Here is a 16,645-nt window from a genome sequence, read left to right as displayed (position 1 = left end):
CTGAACTTGGAAAGGGAACTTAGTTGATCTCCCTGTGAAAGCATCACTGCACTCAGGAGGAGAAGAATTGGATAAAATACGCCCTTCACTCACAAAACAAAAACAGAAAAAGAAAGCAACAACAAATAAAAAAAGCAAATAAAGCTTTCTCATCTATCTGACAACACAGCGACTGTTGCCTTTGAAGAGGAGAAACAAATGCCATCGATTTAGACGTCTGTCTGTCTCCTGTCGAGCTCAATGGGGGATCCCGCTGTATCTTCTGTTGTGCTATCCTGCATTTCATTATTTTGTCTACACTCCATCTCTGTTTTATCTCGATAAGACATATGAAAGGTGAAAATAAAATCAGTCAAACACTGCATGTGTTTGATGAGCTTTGTCACCACAGTGAGCAGTAGCAAAGCAGCAGGCTAAAGAAGCACAGTGCTACACAGTCCCCACAATGTGTAGCTAACATTTACATCTCTGTAAAATCTAGTCTTTGTCAGCCCAAAGCATGTGAAGGTCCATGGAAGTCTTCTTCTGATCTCTGGACTTCACAACTTTTCTATTTCAATAAAATAACCAGGATGCTCACTGAGACATAAAGCAGAGCTGTCAGGTTACTGGGAAGGAATCCATGTCTGAAGGGGAATACACAGTGATACAAGAAGGGCCAAAATATTTTTTTTTTCTTTCACAAAACTGCCCTGCAGCTGGATTCTGTTCACTATTCACACATCAGAGTCTTGTGAGGTAAAATTGATTTGGAGGTGATGATTGGAAACCAAATTAGGATGTAGAATGCTGAGAGGCCCTCATATTGACTGATAACAGACACAGGGCTTTATAGGGCCTTACAGGTTCAGAGAAATCAATATTTTTATTTAGGTTCCAACAGAATGCTATGGGGCTGTGGGGACGGATAAAGACTGTGACAAATATGAACAAGAGAGATTTGCAATTTTGCAAATTTTGGTCCAACACATGCAACATAAACATAGAATTGGTTGATTGCCACTTATTCAGTGAGAAAGAGAAATTGTTTAAGTTGTTGTCGGCTTAGGTTGAGTCTCACAGATAGATAGATAGATAGATAGATAGATAGATAGATAGATAGATAGATAGATAGATAGATAGATAGATAGATAGATAGATAGATAGATAGATAGATAGATAGAAGAAGAACATGTACATACACACACATAAAGCAGATCAAAGAAGATAAGAAGCATAAAAACACATTTAATGTAACTGAGCAGTTTGAAATGTACCTGTGATGATGCTTTAGTCATAGTTTGTGAGCACACCTCTGACAGTCACAGAGGAGTTATTCATTCTGATGGCAGACGGCAGTAATGACTTCCTGTACCAACACATCCTGGTCCTGTCCCAACACATGGCTGCTGTGTGGTTTTATTCTGTGATATTGGCCATGATTTAAATCCAGTCAGTTTACTATTTAATTGAACCCACAAAGGAAAACCACCTTACTTGGAATTCACTCAATATGAATGTGAGCATACATATCTCAAAAGACAGAAATGAGTGAAAGAAGCAGTTACAGTACAGTGGAAAAAAAGAGTTGGTAATTCTGCAGTCTTTCTGTGCAGTCAACCTGCTCAGCTCAAACTCTGTGTTAAGCCCTAGCTTCTAGCTCAGCACCATACAAAGCTGATGGATCAACGCGCAGGAGCACAACATATGAAAGCCATTTATTTTAAAGGATGTCTGAGCACACTCTGAGGCACAGACGCGCACACAAACACATAAAGTCAAAGAGGATGTGCGCATGTTGGAGGCATTTCTATATCCAACCCACTCGAGGCAATACAGAGATGGGAGAGAATGACCAATCTATAATCATTAGGAAGGGTTAGAAGAGATGGTGGGGAAAGAAAGCTGCAGTGCTGTCACTGAGGTGTCGGGATAACAAGATTAGAAGTTGTGTGATTCATTTGTGGCCATGGCATTCTACTCCTCACCCGCCCACAATATCTGTCAGTTGCTGTGCTCAACCTTTATTTCTTGCCTTTCTCTGCCTCTTTTTGTTTTTATCAAAAAAACAATGTTGTGTATTTAAAGAAATGTAATCAGTTGTAAATCACATTACAAAACAGCACAGATCTGGTTAATTAACATTTCATATTGATCCTTATTCTTTCATTTCAGGTAACCACTGCCTTGTCAGCACTTCAATTATTTGCTTCAGGGGACATTATATAGTAGATTTCTCTAAACTCCTTTTCACTCTTTGACACACACATTTCGCATTTGAAATGTTATGACATCAAGGACCATCAAGGACAGAGTCAGCAAACCACTAGTATCCTCACTGCACTAAAAAAACATCAAAAACAGTATGGCTATGTCAAGATATCCACTTCACAAGACATCCATCCAGAGTGTCCCACCATCCTTCCCCACACACACACACACACAGACACACACTTTTCCCTCTCCTCAATCTCCCTTCAATCCTCCACTTCATCCCTCCTCTATCTCTCTCTCTCTCTTTCTCTCTGGGCCCAGGGACAGTAGAGTGACTTTGAAGTTGTGCTGCTTCAGGAGGAGAGAGAGTCACTCTGTCTAATTAGTTGTCCTTATCCAAACAGCAGCAGCAGCCACCACCAGCTCACTGGCTCAGAGGGAGAAACAGAGCAGGCATCAACGGCAACTACCAACTGCTGCATGCTAAAGATACACTTTTCCCTCTGCTACTTGTTAGTGCTGGCGGCTAGTAACAATTTAACTCACCCCTTGACTAAACTGCAGATTAAAGAAGTTGCTCCTTTAAGTATAATGATAGGTAATGTTGTATGAAATACAGTACAGCAAATCTTCTGCTCTCAGAGAAAGCCTATCAGACTATAGTCTGCTGAAGTGTTGAGATTCTGTTTGAGTTTTGTCTGTTTTCCACCTCTTGTGCACAATGTTTAAAATGAAAAACCTGGGTGATTTCTGTTATCCTCATCCCCATTGATGAAAACAATGGGTCTTATGTCAAAAGGATAATCTCACTGTTTTTGATACTTGTGAATTGTTATATTCTATTGATATCTTCTTATCACAATTAAACAGGGATATGTAAAAAAAAAGAGAGAAAACATCTTCAGGCTTTTGTGTGAGAGATGTACCAAAAGGGGTTATTATGATGACAAAAAGCCGTTTAATCATGTGTGTTTAAATATAGGCAACTTGGTCATTTCACATGTGTGAATGTCACACTAGTAGATCAAGCAGAAAACACGCTCACATCTGTCGGAAAAAATGTGAGAGGAGATGTGGTGTCCCTACTATGGTATCTGTGTTATCTTGTCTCAGCAAGGTTTCTCACAGCACGGCCATCTCTCTCTCCTGAGCCTTGCTTGTCTTCAGCCTACCTCCCTCGCTCCATCTCAACTTCACAGCCCCATGGCACAGAAACATGGCAGTGAGAGCTGGCAGAGTAACAGAAACATTAACTACTCCCTGGAGACATACACACACTCAAACACACACACACGTTACTGGTTCTCTGCATCACTTTGTATCAGATCGCCGTACTCCATTCAGTTCGGCCTTAGTCCCAAAGACTGCTGACATACTGTCATGTGTGTATGTATTGTGTCGATTCTTTGTCTGTCTGCTTCTATCTCATCATTCGAAACATGACAGGCGGCCACTACCCACTGACGGAGACTCTTATTATTATTCAAGTAACTCCATTGTTAGGTTTTCTGCTTAGAAGTTATAAAAAACACTTGCTCTTTGAAGTAGTCAAGGCTCATTCCTTGCTTAAAAACTGACATAAAGTTCATAAATGAATTATCCAACACAATTCATGTCTCTTTGCTCCGTAGTGTCACAGCCTTTAGGGCTATGGAGTTAAACATTAGTTATACAAAGTTCAACACACAGGGAGGGAAGGAAAGAGCTCAGATACACTGAGACAATTAATTCAAGTCTTCTCCTCATCTCCATGGACCCCTGACTCCTTAAGGCCAGTCAAGAGTAGGACAGACGGAGAGAGGACATGGGTCATGGAAGATGCCTTCGTGCACATACATTGCACGTCTCTATGGCACATGTGTTTGTGTGTATTATCTACTGTGTGTATGTTCTGTATGTGCACACACATACACACACACCTGTCCAGCAGAGTCAGATTCTCCTCTAATGGCACCATGGGGACCCTGAACATTAGCATATTAAAAGGTGACATTTCACAGGCTGAGCCTTGCAGGAGAGCACAGCCTGATCACTCTGACAGTCTGACAGCCAAACAGGCAGACCAGAGAACAGACACATGGAGTGGAAAAGTGGTGGCTGGATTTGAGTCCTAAAAAAAAAACACCTGTCCAGCTACAGTTAGAACCACAGTATGGGAGAGTGGACCTGTAATCTGATTTGTGAGACAGATGTTAGTGTGCACCAAAACTAGAAGAAACTATACGTCTCCAGCAGTGGGGTTCCTGTATGACTCATGCCTCATTATAAATAATAAAATGTAGGTGTGAATCACATTTACACAAAGGCTTTGAATTATAATTGAGGCCTCAAACTGAGGTCAATGAACAAATCAATACACTCACTAAACATAATCACACAGAAACAGGCTAATTCTGCATGTTTGCTCGGTATTGATGGGATTTTCAAATACTGCGGAGAGCAAAAGCACAATCACATTTTGTAGCCAACAGATACAGGCACACAAACATTCATACAGATTTTTTTTATATGCATTGATTCAATGATAAAATCACTAACGTTACTATCTGTGGTTGGTTTTCTATCCACATGTTAAACCACTGTGACTGATTTTTGGCAGACACACATTAAAATAATCTATTTTACAAGAATTCTGTTGCCCTTGGCTCCCATATAATTCAGTCCCTTCTGGCACATCCTTGAACACACCTGCTGTGGCACACACACACATACACACCAAGGGCCAGCAGTTGGAGAAGAGTGACAATAGCTGAGTTCAGTAATTGGCTCTGAACTGCAGCTTCAGCAAAAGCCTTGGTCCTGTCGGAAACCTGTCAGTACTTGGCATCTGTTACTCTCATTTTCCTCTGCAGGGCAGCAAGATGTTACCCACCTTACTGCTGTCACATGTTACAACGGTTCCTCCAACCACTTCTGCTACCTCTAATAATACTTCTGTCAGAGCGGAGGCAACAGAAATGACCTGTCTTTCCGGCATGAAAATAGCAGACTGCATACCGAGTGGAATAAGAGACATAGAGAGAGAGAAAGAGACTTCCAAAGCAAACAGCAGTGAGGGAGACACTGACACAGCAAGAAGCTGATTAATACTGACTGTTTATCAAACAGCAATATCCGAGCACAGAGAGCTTTTTCATCTAAAGTCTAATGATGCTGCTGCATGAAGCGATGCAAAAATGAGGGCTTTTCCATTTTCAGATAACCTGCACTGAGAGCAAACCCAATCTTCCTGCTTTCCAGCTCATGAGCTAACAATTACAGCAGGCACTCTTCTCTGCATGTGTCCTGTAAAAGACAATTTTCAGGTTGTAGCATCTTGTAGAGCTGTCCTGCTCTCTTCGGTTTGCTTTACAACTGTTCCATCAATGAAAAGACCAATTTTAAAGATTGCCAATTTAAAGACTGTGCTGAAAAGAGCAGCGTAGCAGGAAGCCTGGGACGTATTACTAAATAAACTTCCCCACTGTACCATTTGAAAGGCAACTATGTGAGCAAAATTATAAATAGCAGGGTTTAGAGTTAGGTCAATTTAGTTGCAGAAACAGGCTTTGTAGTTATGTTGGTCTGTATATGTTCGAGGCTTGGACTCCTAATGGGGCAGACATGCTTTAGATGCTCCCTGACTTAACTCCTTTACTCAGCAGGTGACTTGACGCTGCAATATCAGCCAATGATTTTGTCTTGATTCTGCTCATGCAGAAAGTCACTGCTCTAAAATAGTAGCTGGGCTTAGACTAACTTGGCTTAGACTTTCATTTAGGATGAGCAGAGTAAATTGTGTATCATCAGTATTAGCTTTAACACTACAAGACAAACATGTAAACATACCTTCATTAGTACTGACTCACTGAGTTTCTCACGGTTGACAATCTTTATGGCGACTTTCTGGCATGTTACACAGTGGATTCCAAGCTTCACCAACCCTGAAAGACAGGAAAAAAGCTTCATTAGATTAAACTGGTCATTTGACAGTACAGTATTTACTAAAATGTATTTAACCACTAGGACGTAAAAAAAACCTGCTATGTAAGGGAAATTAAGTTTAGACCAAATACAGTCATAACGTGTTGACCAGAATGATGGAAAATGGTCTGTGACCTGTTGTTCGGAATGCTTATAATGACTTCTGAAGTGTGTACAGTTCCTTAAATAAACTGCCCTCTTGGGTTTATTTAAGCCATAAAGGTAGTAAGTGAGTGGGTCATTTGTGTTATTGATTCTTATAATGTACTAAACCACTATAATGCACTTGTGTTAAGTTAGCTGAAATGGCAACAAAGTCATTACAAGGCCAAAAGGCAGACCAGTTATTGACCAGCACACAAAAATGACAGTCAAATACAGCAAACACAGCATACAACTATGTTACAAATGCATTAGAACGGCATGTATAAGCAACCTAGTAGAAAACATTTCTCTGTGCATTCCAACAAATGCACATTAATGCATGTAGAGATCTTAGTAATCCACCATGCCAGTCAGTTCAGTTGGGAAATTCCACACAAACACTCTGTCAAAACTCAAATAAATCTTGTGATTTGTTACACATCCACAAAAGCATCTTCCCTGCTTTGCCTTAATGTCCCCAGGTATACTTAGATAAATGATAAGTCTAAAACAATGTGGTAAACAGGCAGGGAAAGACGTTACAGTGGAACAAACCTGTGTGTGTATTTGTAAGAGGGGACCCATGACAACAGCGCCAATCCATTTTCAGCCAGGGACCACAGAGCAACACACATATTAGAAAGATGTGTGCATCAGATACAGTAAATTACTTTCAAAGTGAAACAAACACACACTGATATAAAACAAATGTCGCCTCTCTATCATTGATTTCCCCTATGGCCTGGTGGTGCTGCAGGGATTTTTGAGATGACAGAAGATGATTTTGACTTTGTAAACTATATCATTTGAACTCTCTAATGGCTGGCACACACAATTTACAGAAACACTGAAGCAGAATAATGTGGATGCTTTAACTTCTTGCCACTTGCACTGCCGGAGATGAAGATGTTGGAATTAAAGTTAATAAGTGTTACGATACTGTGCTAAAAACAGTAAGAGGTACTTTGAGGGAGAGAATTAATGTCCTGCAGAAAGTTGTCTGGCTCACATGATCCAGGACTTTGTGTGGGTTTCACGGTTGCTCACCTCTTTCTCTCTTTCTGTTTCTATATGAACCAGCTAAAGTGGAGAGTCAGTAAGTTTGAGGAGGCAGTGAAATGTAGGAAAGCAGAGAGAAGGGAAGTAAACCAAAGACACCAAAGAAAGATAAAGGTGGAGGAGGGAAAGAAAGTGGAATAGAAAGAGGAGTAGAGAGAGATATAACAAACTTGTAAAAGATGGAGGGGACAAGTAGAGACGATTAAGAGTAAGGAAGAGCATATTATTCAAATGACAGGCCACAGATAATAAGGCGATAATGGAGAGCATTGTGTGGGAGTATGGGCTTAGCTTGGGAAGTTGAGGGGCCGTGAGGGCTAAGAGTCAAGACACAGGGAGGAGAGCTTGACAGCGAGAAAATGACAGAGAGAGTAAGCAAAAGCCAAAATGAGGAAGATAAAAGATGTAGAAAGAAAAAATATGGAAGAGGGGATGAGGCAGTTGAGCAGAGGGGGGAAACAGTCAAACCCATTAGCCCTGCGATGATAATCATATGTTAATGGCTGCTATAGAGAAGCTCATAAGTCATGATAAACACATTAAAGAGAAAATATCTGCCTGCAAACACATGAAAAGTTAAGTGGATTATTTGGCTTACTATCCATCTTTCTCCAGTGCCTGTGTTTTCCTGAGCAAAGGACACATTAGCAAGAAGAAACACATTATGATTTTACTAACACTTTGAACTGAAATAAACTGTTACAAGGAAGTTCATCACATAACACACAAGGACAGAAGATCTTAGGCATCAAACATCTGCTTGTCTATGTTTCATTGTACGACCAGCCAGAGAGTAGGGCTGATCGATCTATCGTTTTAGACTGAAAATTGCGATCCCAGACAACGCGATTTTGAGATCGTCAAAGCCATGGTTTTTTGCACTGCTCCTAACTGAATCAGGTTTTGTTTTGTCAAATGCTACAGCTGAAAACGAAAAGAAAACGGAGGAACTGGTCCCTAAAACGAACTCCACCTTTATGTTCGGTACTGTTTCTGCCGGCAGCAGCGGCGCGTCTTTTAAGTCTGTGTCGGTGTGTGTGTGCGTGCGACGTGTGTCGCAGTGGAAGGGCCGTGTGTATACGAATGTATTATAATGCTACGAGCACGTACGCGCCCACCTCTCTCAACATTACCAGCTCGTTATATTCAGGTTCGCTGCTGTTGTGCCGTCAGCAGCTCTTCTAAAACTAATACTGAGTGCACGTTATCAGAGTTTACTTTTAGATCTACTGATAGTTTTTGAGAAGTGACAGAGTAGGCTACCTGACGTCATTTACACAGAAACATGCAAATTAGTGTCAATGTGAAAACAAATCGTGATTGTGATTTTATCATTAAAGAATCCTGAATTTTTGCCATATCGCCCACCCCTAGGTATGATGTAAGTTTCTGTGATCTTTGCAAATGCTCATGTGCACTAAAACGTGATTTGAAAAAAATCGTGGATGAAATCGAAATTGCAATATTTGCCAGAAAAATCACAATTCAATTTATTCCTAAAATCGTTCAGCCCTACCAGAGAGCATACAAGTTAAACTGTCAGATTCAGATTAAATATGTGAAGACAGACATTTACAGTGCTAATACACAATGTAAGAAAACTGATTTATTAAGAATAAGTCTAGACCTGAGTAGACTCAGAACAAAAAAATAAAAAATAAAAATAAATCAGTTGTATATAAAAATATGCAGTCTGTCTTTGGGCTTTACAACATTTGTTTGAAGCTCAAGACAAGATACAGGTGCATGTTGCATGCACAGTTGCCCAGAAACACTCTCTACATTGCTGCACAATTTTCTATGTATCGTTACAAAAGCATGTGTGTAGCCCTAACATCACCACAGAATTTTAATCAGTTTCAAACCAGTGCCTCTACAATAAACTGCTGTCTGTGTCCAACCCAAATGTTGTTATCCAAAAGGAGACATTAGACATAAGATATTCTCACAGTAATTGTTGTGAGTGGTTCACTGCACCCAAGGCCTTCATCTGTCTGCAAACATCCCCTGTGTTTGGGATGAACATCCTCAGCTGTACCTGGAGGGGAATGGCCAGGCAGAAGTGGTGTTTAGGAGGTGCATAGGAACACACCAGGGTTTCATCTGGATTTGGCTTAGCTGAGTAGGTAGGTTGTCTACGAACACAGTTTCAAATGTAAGGCTTTGACAGGAAGCACAAAGGATCAGAGCCTCATGGACGGACTACAGAGAAGATTATAGCTTCCGTTGTCAGCATGTGCGATTGTGAGTGCACACATAGCTTGTACCTTTGTGTATCAAGCTTACAAGTGTAAATCAGAATTGCTTGGATTCACTGTTCTGATAGAAAAACAGCACTGTGTTGTAATTAAATGTCACATCTGGACAAGGGACACACACATGCAGCCTGTAACAGTCACATTCATTGTATAGGGCAGGCTGTGCAGCAAAGTTTGCCATGCCACTAAATCAGCAAGTGTACTGATGCATCCTATTCCCGTCCCTCCTCCAAAATCAATAGCATCAAAAGCTCTTGCCTTCACAACAGGGTCAGAGTAACGGTCTCAGCCTGGCTGAAGAGGCCAACATTGACTGACCCCCAGCCTCGATTCAGGCCCTGTACTCTACTTTCCATGCACCCCTGTGATTAACAATCTAATGTGGAGGTGCTGCAGGACTTAAATGCAGAATGAGAACTTTTGTCCATGGCTCAGTAAGCATCGGAGCTGAGCATGTTTTACTCCTCTGTGCTGGATGCTGCAGCATTGCTATGTCAAGGTTTCAATCATCAGTATGAGAATTGATCATAATGTTTTACAGGTAAAGCAGGGCTGATTGCCTCTGCAGGACCTGGGGGAACTGAGGGCCAGTGAGAAAGAGTCAAGAAGCAACATTCCTCTGAGAACTGCACTTATTTATCATCAGTGGAAGAACTGTCAACAAAATGTGCAAAGAGTCATGTAAATATTACAAATTAACTACTTTTCAAAAACTACAGCATATTCTGGCAGTGCATCTCCTGCTCTCCATCACTGAGCGATGTGCCAGTACTAATTTGTTAATGAGCTTCTCGTCTGACTTCACTGTCTCTTCATAAGTGACTGTGTTTCATGATATCACTGCTGAGCTTGCTGTCCTGAAAAATATCTCTAATGGGTGCCAGGGTATATTCAATATGACAGCATGCAATTTGCAACTTTCTGTAAAAGATTTAACTGACAGGGACTTTTTGGCCTTTGGATATTCCAACAGTCTGATATGTAGCCCATGTGCTAAACACACGAACAAAATACTTTCAGAGTAGCCTGATCAGCAGTATCTGATTCATCATTGGTATGTATGTAGGGAAACAGCAGGTGAGAAACGAGTAGGACTCCAACTGTGAGTCTGATTTTCAATGCCATCAATCAGAGACACAAAGAGGAACAAACAGAGAGAGGACACCCTGCTTGAGTTTGAGCCTTGGAGAAGCTCTTTATGATCTCCACCTGCTTAACCACACACATCTCTACAAGAGCCACACAAGCAGTCAGTGTTTTCAGTCTTATCTCCTCACAGCTGGCATCCATGCGGTTAAAGATCATTACTGGATTAATTTCCATCTGGAAGCAACTACAAGCAGAAAAGAGTAAAGGATGAAAAAGAAATGCTCCCACTTGTGCACCTCTCTCACTTTTAAACTTGATCTCTCAGAAGCGCTTTAACCAATGCCGGCAGATGGTAGTAGCTTATGCAGGCTTAGCTTTCTCTCCCTGAGGCGCTGGCTCCGAGAAGCTCGTTGCCCTTAGGCACATATCTGTGAGCTGCTTTCCACTGCTGCTCTCTAACCCTGAATGCTCCACATCAGGGCTACCACTCTACCCCAGGATCAGTGAAAGGAAGCACAATGTGGTACCAGGGCTTACTCCTACAGCTTTTTCTGGCCATATGGAAAGCCCTTGCAGTAGAGCGTGGGAATCCCCTACATCAGGACAGAGGGCAGAAGGTACTCTCTTCAGCCAGCATACATCTTTCTACACAAGACAGATTTAATACACAGGAAAGTCAAATAATCAAAAGAAATAATGTCCTTAATTATACTGCCTTCAGCTTTGCTAGCTTAATAAACATTATTGCAGTGAATTTCTGCAATTTCAATCTGTGGGCAGTGACAATAATAGACACATTTTCCTTGTACATGGTACAGATACAGAGTGTATTCTTCATGACAGTGTGTAAAACAAATTTATATTATGTGAGCCCATATTAAGGAAATGTAGTGATTCTCTCCCACATTGCTTTCTGTATTTATCTCTCTTTAAACAGCATGTATGCATATGCCTGTGCCAGTTATTGGCCATTAAATGCCATTTATAATTAGGGCCTTCTTGTTGCTGCTATGGGCCAGAAATTGCTATACAGTATTACATCAGCGACCTGTTGCACATGTGTGGTATCCCCAAACATCAAAGAAAGGTTTGGCCTGAGGGTTCTAGAGAGTAAATTCAAATCCTGATCTTTTCCTTACCCTCACAAAGTACTTTCTTTTCATTTCTTAAATTAAGCTAAGTGAAAGGTAGTGAACAGAGCAGTGAAGACAGACGTCAAAGCCTGGTGTCCTAGATGACAATCTTGGGCTGTTATTGTTCTGCTAGCTTAAAAAAAGCAGGCAAATCTGTGTAATTTTTAGGTTTCCCAGAAATTACACTTTCCCCATATAAAACAAAACAAGAGGATAATATGCGGACTCCAATAGGAACGGGAGGTACAGCAGGTATGAGCTGTCCTTCCCTTGTTTCTCAGTGTCTTGAAAACTTTTTCTCATTCCTTCTTTAAACATCAGTGTTGTCTGACTCATTTATCCCTACATCTCTATATTCATCCATTTTCTGAGAGAAAGACAGGGAATGCACCAGCAGACAGCTGTTGAGTCATTATGTGCAGGAGGGAGACGGCATGTCAAAGATCAAACAATATTCATTCGCAACACAGTGAATGCCACCTTTGTCTCTCACTCGCTTCTCTCCTCATTCACTAAATCTCCTCCACCTCCTCTTTTTTTGGCATTGTCAGTGAGCCGTGACGTTAGTCTACTCAGCCTGAATTCCCCTGTACCCTCTAAACCCTACCAGCAACAGTAACTACATCAGTAACACCAGCAGCAGCCCAAACCAACACAACAGCTTCAAACGCAGGAAGAGCAGTTTAGCCCTGGAGTGCTGGAGCGAGAAGGGAGGCACAGTGACGCATGCATACAGAAACTGTTTATTTGGCCTGCATCAAATAAGACATTTTTCAACAGCTCCCAGTGCAAAACAGAGATATTTTGTTAAATACAATAACCATCTCCTGACAACAAAAAGAAAGTTTTTTTCCCTTCAAGAGCAACTTTAATTTAATAGGGATTAAGTGTCTTGCTAAAAAAGTATGTTAAAGCAACACTATGGAGGATTTGGAGGAATTGCTTGTGCGTTCCCACTACAGTCTGATGAACGCTATGGTCTGCTACAACCGTTAGCAGCCAAGAACACCGGAAAACTCATTGAAGCTGGAGCTGTGTGCTCAAATGTGTCATCAAACTATCGGTAATTATCTAGCATGTTAGCCTCGAGCTAGCAATAAACTTTACTTACTCGTCCAACAGTAATAACGCCAGGTCACCCTCAGTCGGGCATTCCTCCGTGTCTTTCAGCTCTGGCCGGGCCGATATATATATATATACTAGTTCAAGCTTTTTTGCTTTATCGCGTTTCCTTTTTTCATTTCTTCGTCCCCTCAGACATCACCTTAACTTTCTAGACTCCGAGACCGTACCTATTGGTTGTACGCATGCTCAGTAGTCTGTCGTTCTGATGCGTATGTCTCCCGCGGTAGCAGGTTCAATGCTTTGCTCCCTTACGGCGTGTTCAGTATTATGTATTAAGTGACGCTGGAAATACAGTTTGGAAGCTGAAAAACTCTATAGTGTTGCCTTAACCTGCAGCTGAATTATTGTTACTGAATAACATACATTTACACTTTTATCCCATTCAGGCACGATCCATTTTTTATCAGAAAGATAAATCTACACATATTGTTGCTGAGAGCCATTTTCTTAAGCATGAATCAGTGGACAGGTGTACAGGTCTTGACTTTCATACAAGTAGTCAATGTAGGATCTTAACATCCAATGTGTTCTGACAAAAATAGTCACTTTTGAAATAAAATAGCATATCAAGCTATAATCTGTGCTGAGGTACTGCTTCCACAGTGGCTCCCTTTCCCCACAGCATGGTTATTTATATGTGGATGTAGTGCATTACAGTGAGCAAGCATGTTTGTTTCTGTTTGGGTTACACAAGGTTATGGGAATCCAGTTCTAAATACACATTTGCAATTTACATAACACAGCCTGTACAAACTCTGAGTGAAATGTGCAGGAGGTGAGAAAGTTCTGCATGGCTTTAGGGCACAATCTCTTTTTCACATTCTAAAAAACAAGCCTAAGAACAGCTGAGAGCGTCCCCCCAAAGGCACCAATAGCTGAGTGATCCACTTAGCTGACATCAATCTCAGTGATTGGCAGATCTTACGAAATCCCCACCCTCTTTCTGCATCAGACTCATCAGAATGTGAATATGTGCAGGGATACATCCTCAAAAGCTCATCACCTGCATGGTGGAAGATGCAAACTTCACACAGTTGTTTCTGCCAGTAAGGCAAACAAGTTTCATTGACAGAGGTAACGAACACATGATTGCACAGCAGGAAATAGTTCAGAAAGTTCAGGCTGTCATATATTCGTCTCCACAGAAAGTTCCTGGATGTAAATGAGTTTGTGATATAAAATGTCTAATTTATCTGTACTGGAACCTTCTCACATTTAAGCACAAATCTCATGAGGGCAAATTTTGCAGATCAAATTATTACAAAACAAAGTCAGGCAGAACTTTTTGGGTAGATTTTGCCTTTTGTTAAGGAGAGTGTCTTCCCATTAAGTTGATCAGAGCCAGTGATATCTCTCTGTGGAGATGTCATGGCAGATTCCAAATATTCAAGTCTAAATTCTGGCCTGATGTGACTGAGGGTCAGGCCGGCAGAGCCAAGTGAGAGTGACACTGTCAGAGGAATGTTCCGCCTGAATCCCAAACAGGAACATCAGAGCAAGCGTGAATGAAGACACGGCGGAGGAAGATGAGTGGAGAGACGGAAAGAGCAAACCCAAAAAAAAGGCTTCAACAATGAGGCCAGTGACAGGGAGATGGAGAAATACTGAGAAGGACAGATAAATAGAGAGATGCAGGGAAAGACATAGTCAAAACACAGAGAGAAAGTGGGGCTAGGAGGGCGGCGCACAGAGACTCAGATCTATTTTTAATGTCTCTGACTGGGGATCAGCAAAAGGAATGTATAATTACAGCCTCATGAATAATGCAAGCAGGATTCTTTTAATTAGCCACACCAGGCCCAATGCAGCAACCGCAGCAGACGGGACAATCACGTGCACATACACATGTAGCTACAAACACACACCCATCAAGTATAAATACATGCCTGTACATGCTAATGTAGAAGGATGACAGGTTAAAAAAAGATTTTACCAGTGGTGTCACTTTTGGAACTCTGTGTTTGCTAAACATGCACTCACACACTCCTCCAAGGAGACAGGAGTCAAATGAAAAGGCAAAATGATGAGCTAAGGACCTGTGCTTTGGTGATGACTCTCTGATAGGCTTTACAGTGAGAGGAGCCCCTAGACACCACTCAAAGAGCTGCACGCTGTCTGCCTGTCATGTGTTAGATAACCCCCAATATAAAAGTATGAATTATTAAACATCTGACTGGGTAATATTACAAAACCTCCCTGTAACCATAGAAAGACACCAATGCGCTTGTTTTGTATTTTTTCCACACATTTACAACATGGATGCACAGAAACAAAAAAAATAAACAATTTCTGGCACACAAACCATCTGACAGGCCAATTGTGTGGGCTTGACAAGAGAGAGAGAAGAAGGAAATCTGACTCTAAGAAGCAATTAATCAAACCTTCCTCATCTATAATTCAGCCTGAGTTATTTCATTAATTGTGTTTGGGTTGTCTATGCAACATCTTCATTATCAAACACGGATCAAATCAGAAGAGACTTCAGTGAGAGGAGTTCTCATCAACCTGTCTTAATAACCACCTTTCTTCCAAATGAAAACTGAAATGGATGGTTGAATCTCAACCAGGAAAAGCTCAACTAAATTCTCTCCACACATCAAGAGGAGGCAGGAAGTGGAATCCAAGTTGGAACAGCACATCAAGACACCGGCAGGATGTTATTCGGTTGTTATCTGGCAACTCAAATTCTCCCATCTTCAGAGCCTTAATTTGTAAGCTAATTTACGGTTGGCAAAGACAGGCTTGAGTATGGAAGAGGATATTGGATGTAATTCGATGTCTCGCTACATCTTCGTTTACTGATTGGAGTTTAATTGGGAATGAGGATGCTGCGTACCCACTTTGGGGCAGGCGAGGACAGACTGCGGAATCTGCTTCACAACAAAACTGGTCAACAGACAACTGAGACATCTTATTTAAAAGTAACCTCTCATTGGCTTTAAACAACTTTTTTGTCATGTGAACTTTTTTAGAAATAAGTAAGGGCAAGAAGGAAACAACATCAGGGGAGATCCAAGGTGAGCACAAACCCTTCAATTATGGTGAATATGTTGTTTTTATATAGCATCTCTGGAAGCAGCATGTGTGTATGTAGGAGAGAACCCTCTATAAGAGTGTACATGTTTGATGCTGGGGGCTGCCTCCTGGTGTGTGACATTGATACACACACACACACACACACACACACTTTTACTGATAAAAAGTCAACAGGTTTAGAAATACTGGCAAGTGTGAAATCCTCTGTGGGCTTTCCTTCCTCCTTCCTATATCTTTGTAGAGCCTTCATCCTGCTCTGCAAGCGCAGAACAAACGGTGCACAGGAGAAAGGTCAAAGTGTCAAAGCAGCCATTAGTGTAGGGGCCAGTGCCATGAAGACAAGAATGTGTGTGTCTGTGTGTGAGAGAGGGAGAGAGAGAACTACCATGCACAAGAAAAATTTACAACATAGCCTGATGTGTGAAGTGAAAACATACTGCCACATGCAGATTGTAAAACACAAGCAGCCCTCATGCTTTACACTACATACATTACATCCAGCCTTACTAAATCTCATATCTCAAACCTTTATTTTTACCACCAGTACACTTTGATGTGATGAGTAACCATGAATCATCTGATTTGGAACGTTTCCTTATTTGGTCTATTTTTAACATCTATGCATGATCAATGTTAAATGCAGAT

The 16,645-nt window shown here is 41.2% G+C and overlaps 1 protein-coding gene across 1 annotated transcript in view; it reads right to left on the bottom strand.

Moving 5' to 3' along the window:
- The window catches only part of brsk2a (BR serine/threonine kinase 2a), a 141,102-nt gene that overhangs the window by 49,283 nt on the left and 75,174 nt on the right, over positions 1 to 16,645 (bottom strand). The window contains exon 3 of the mRNA XM_028407675.1: positions 6,022 to 6,116. Within this exon, the coding sequence (XP_028263476.1) occupies positions 6,022 to 6,116 (95 nt within the window). The remainder of the gene's footprint in view (positions 1 to 6,021; positions 6,117 to 16,645) is intronic.

Source organism: Parambassis ranga, chromosome 6 (genome assembly GCF_900634625.1).
Source record: "Parambassis ranga chromosome 6, fParRan2.1, whole genome shotgun sequence".
Taxonomy (NCBI): domain Eukaryota; kingdom Metazoa; phylum Chordata; class Actinopteri; family Ambassidae; genus Parambassis; species Parambassis ranga.
Note: the sequence above shows the minus strand (reverse complement) of the source record. Positions and strands in the feature narration are given on the sequence as shown.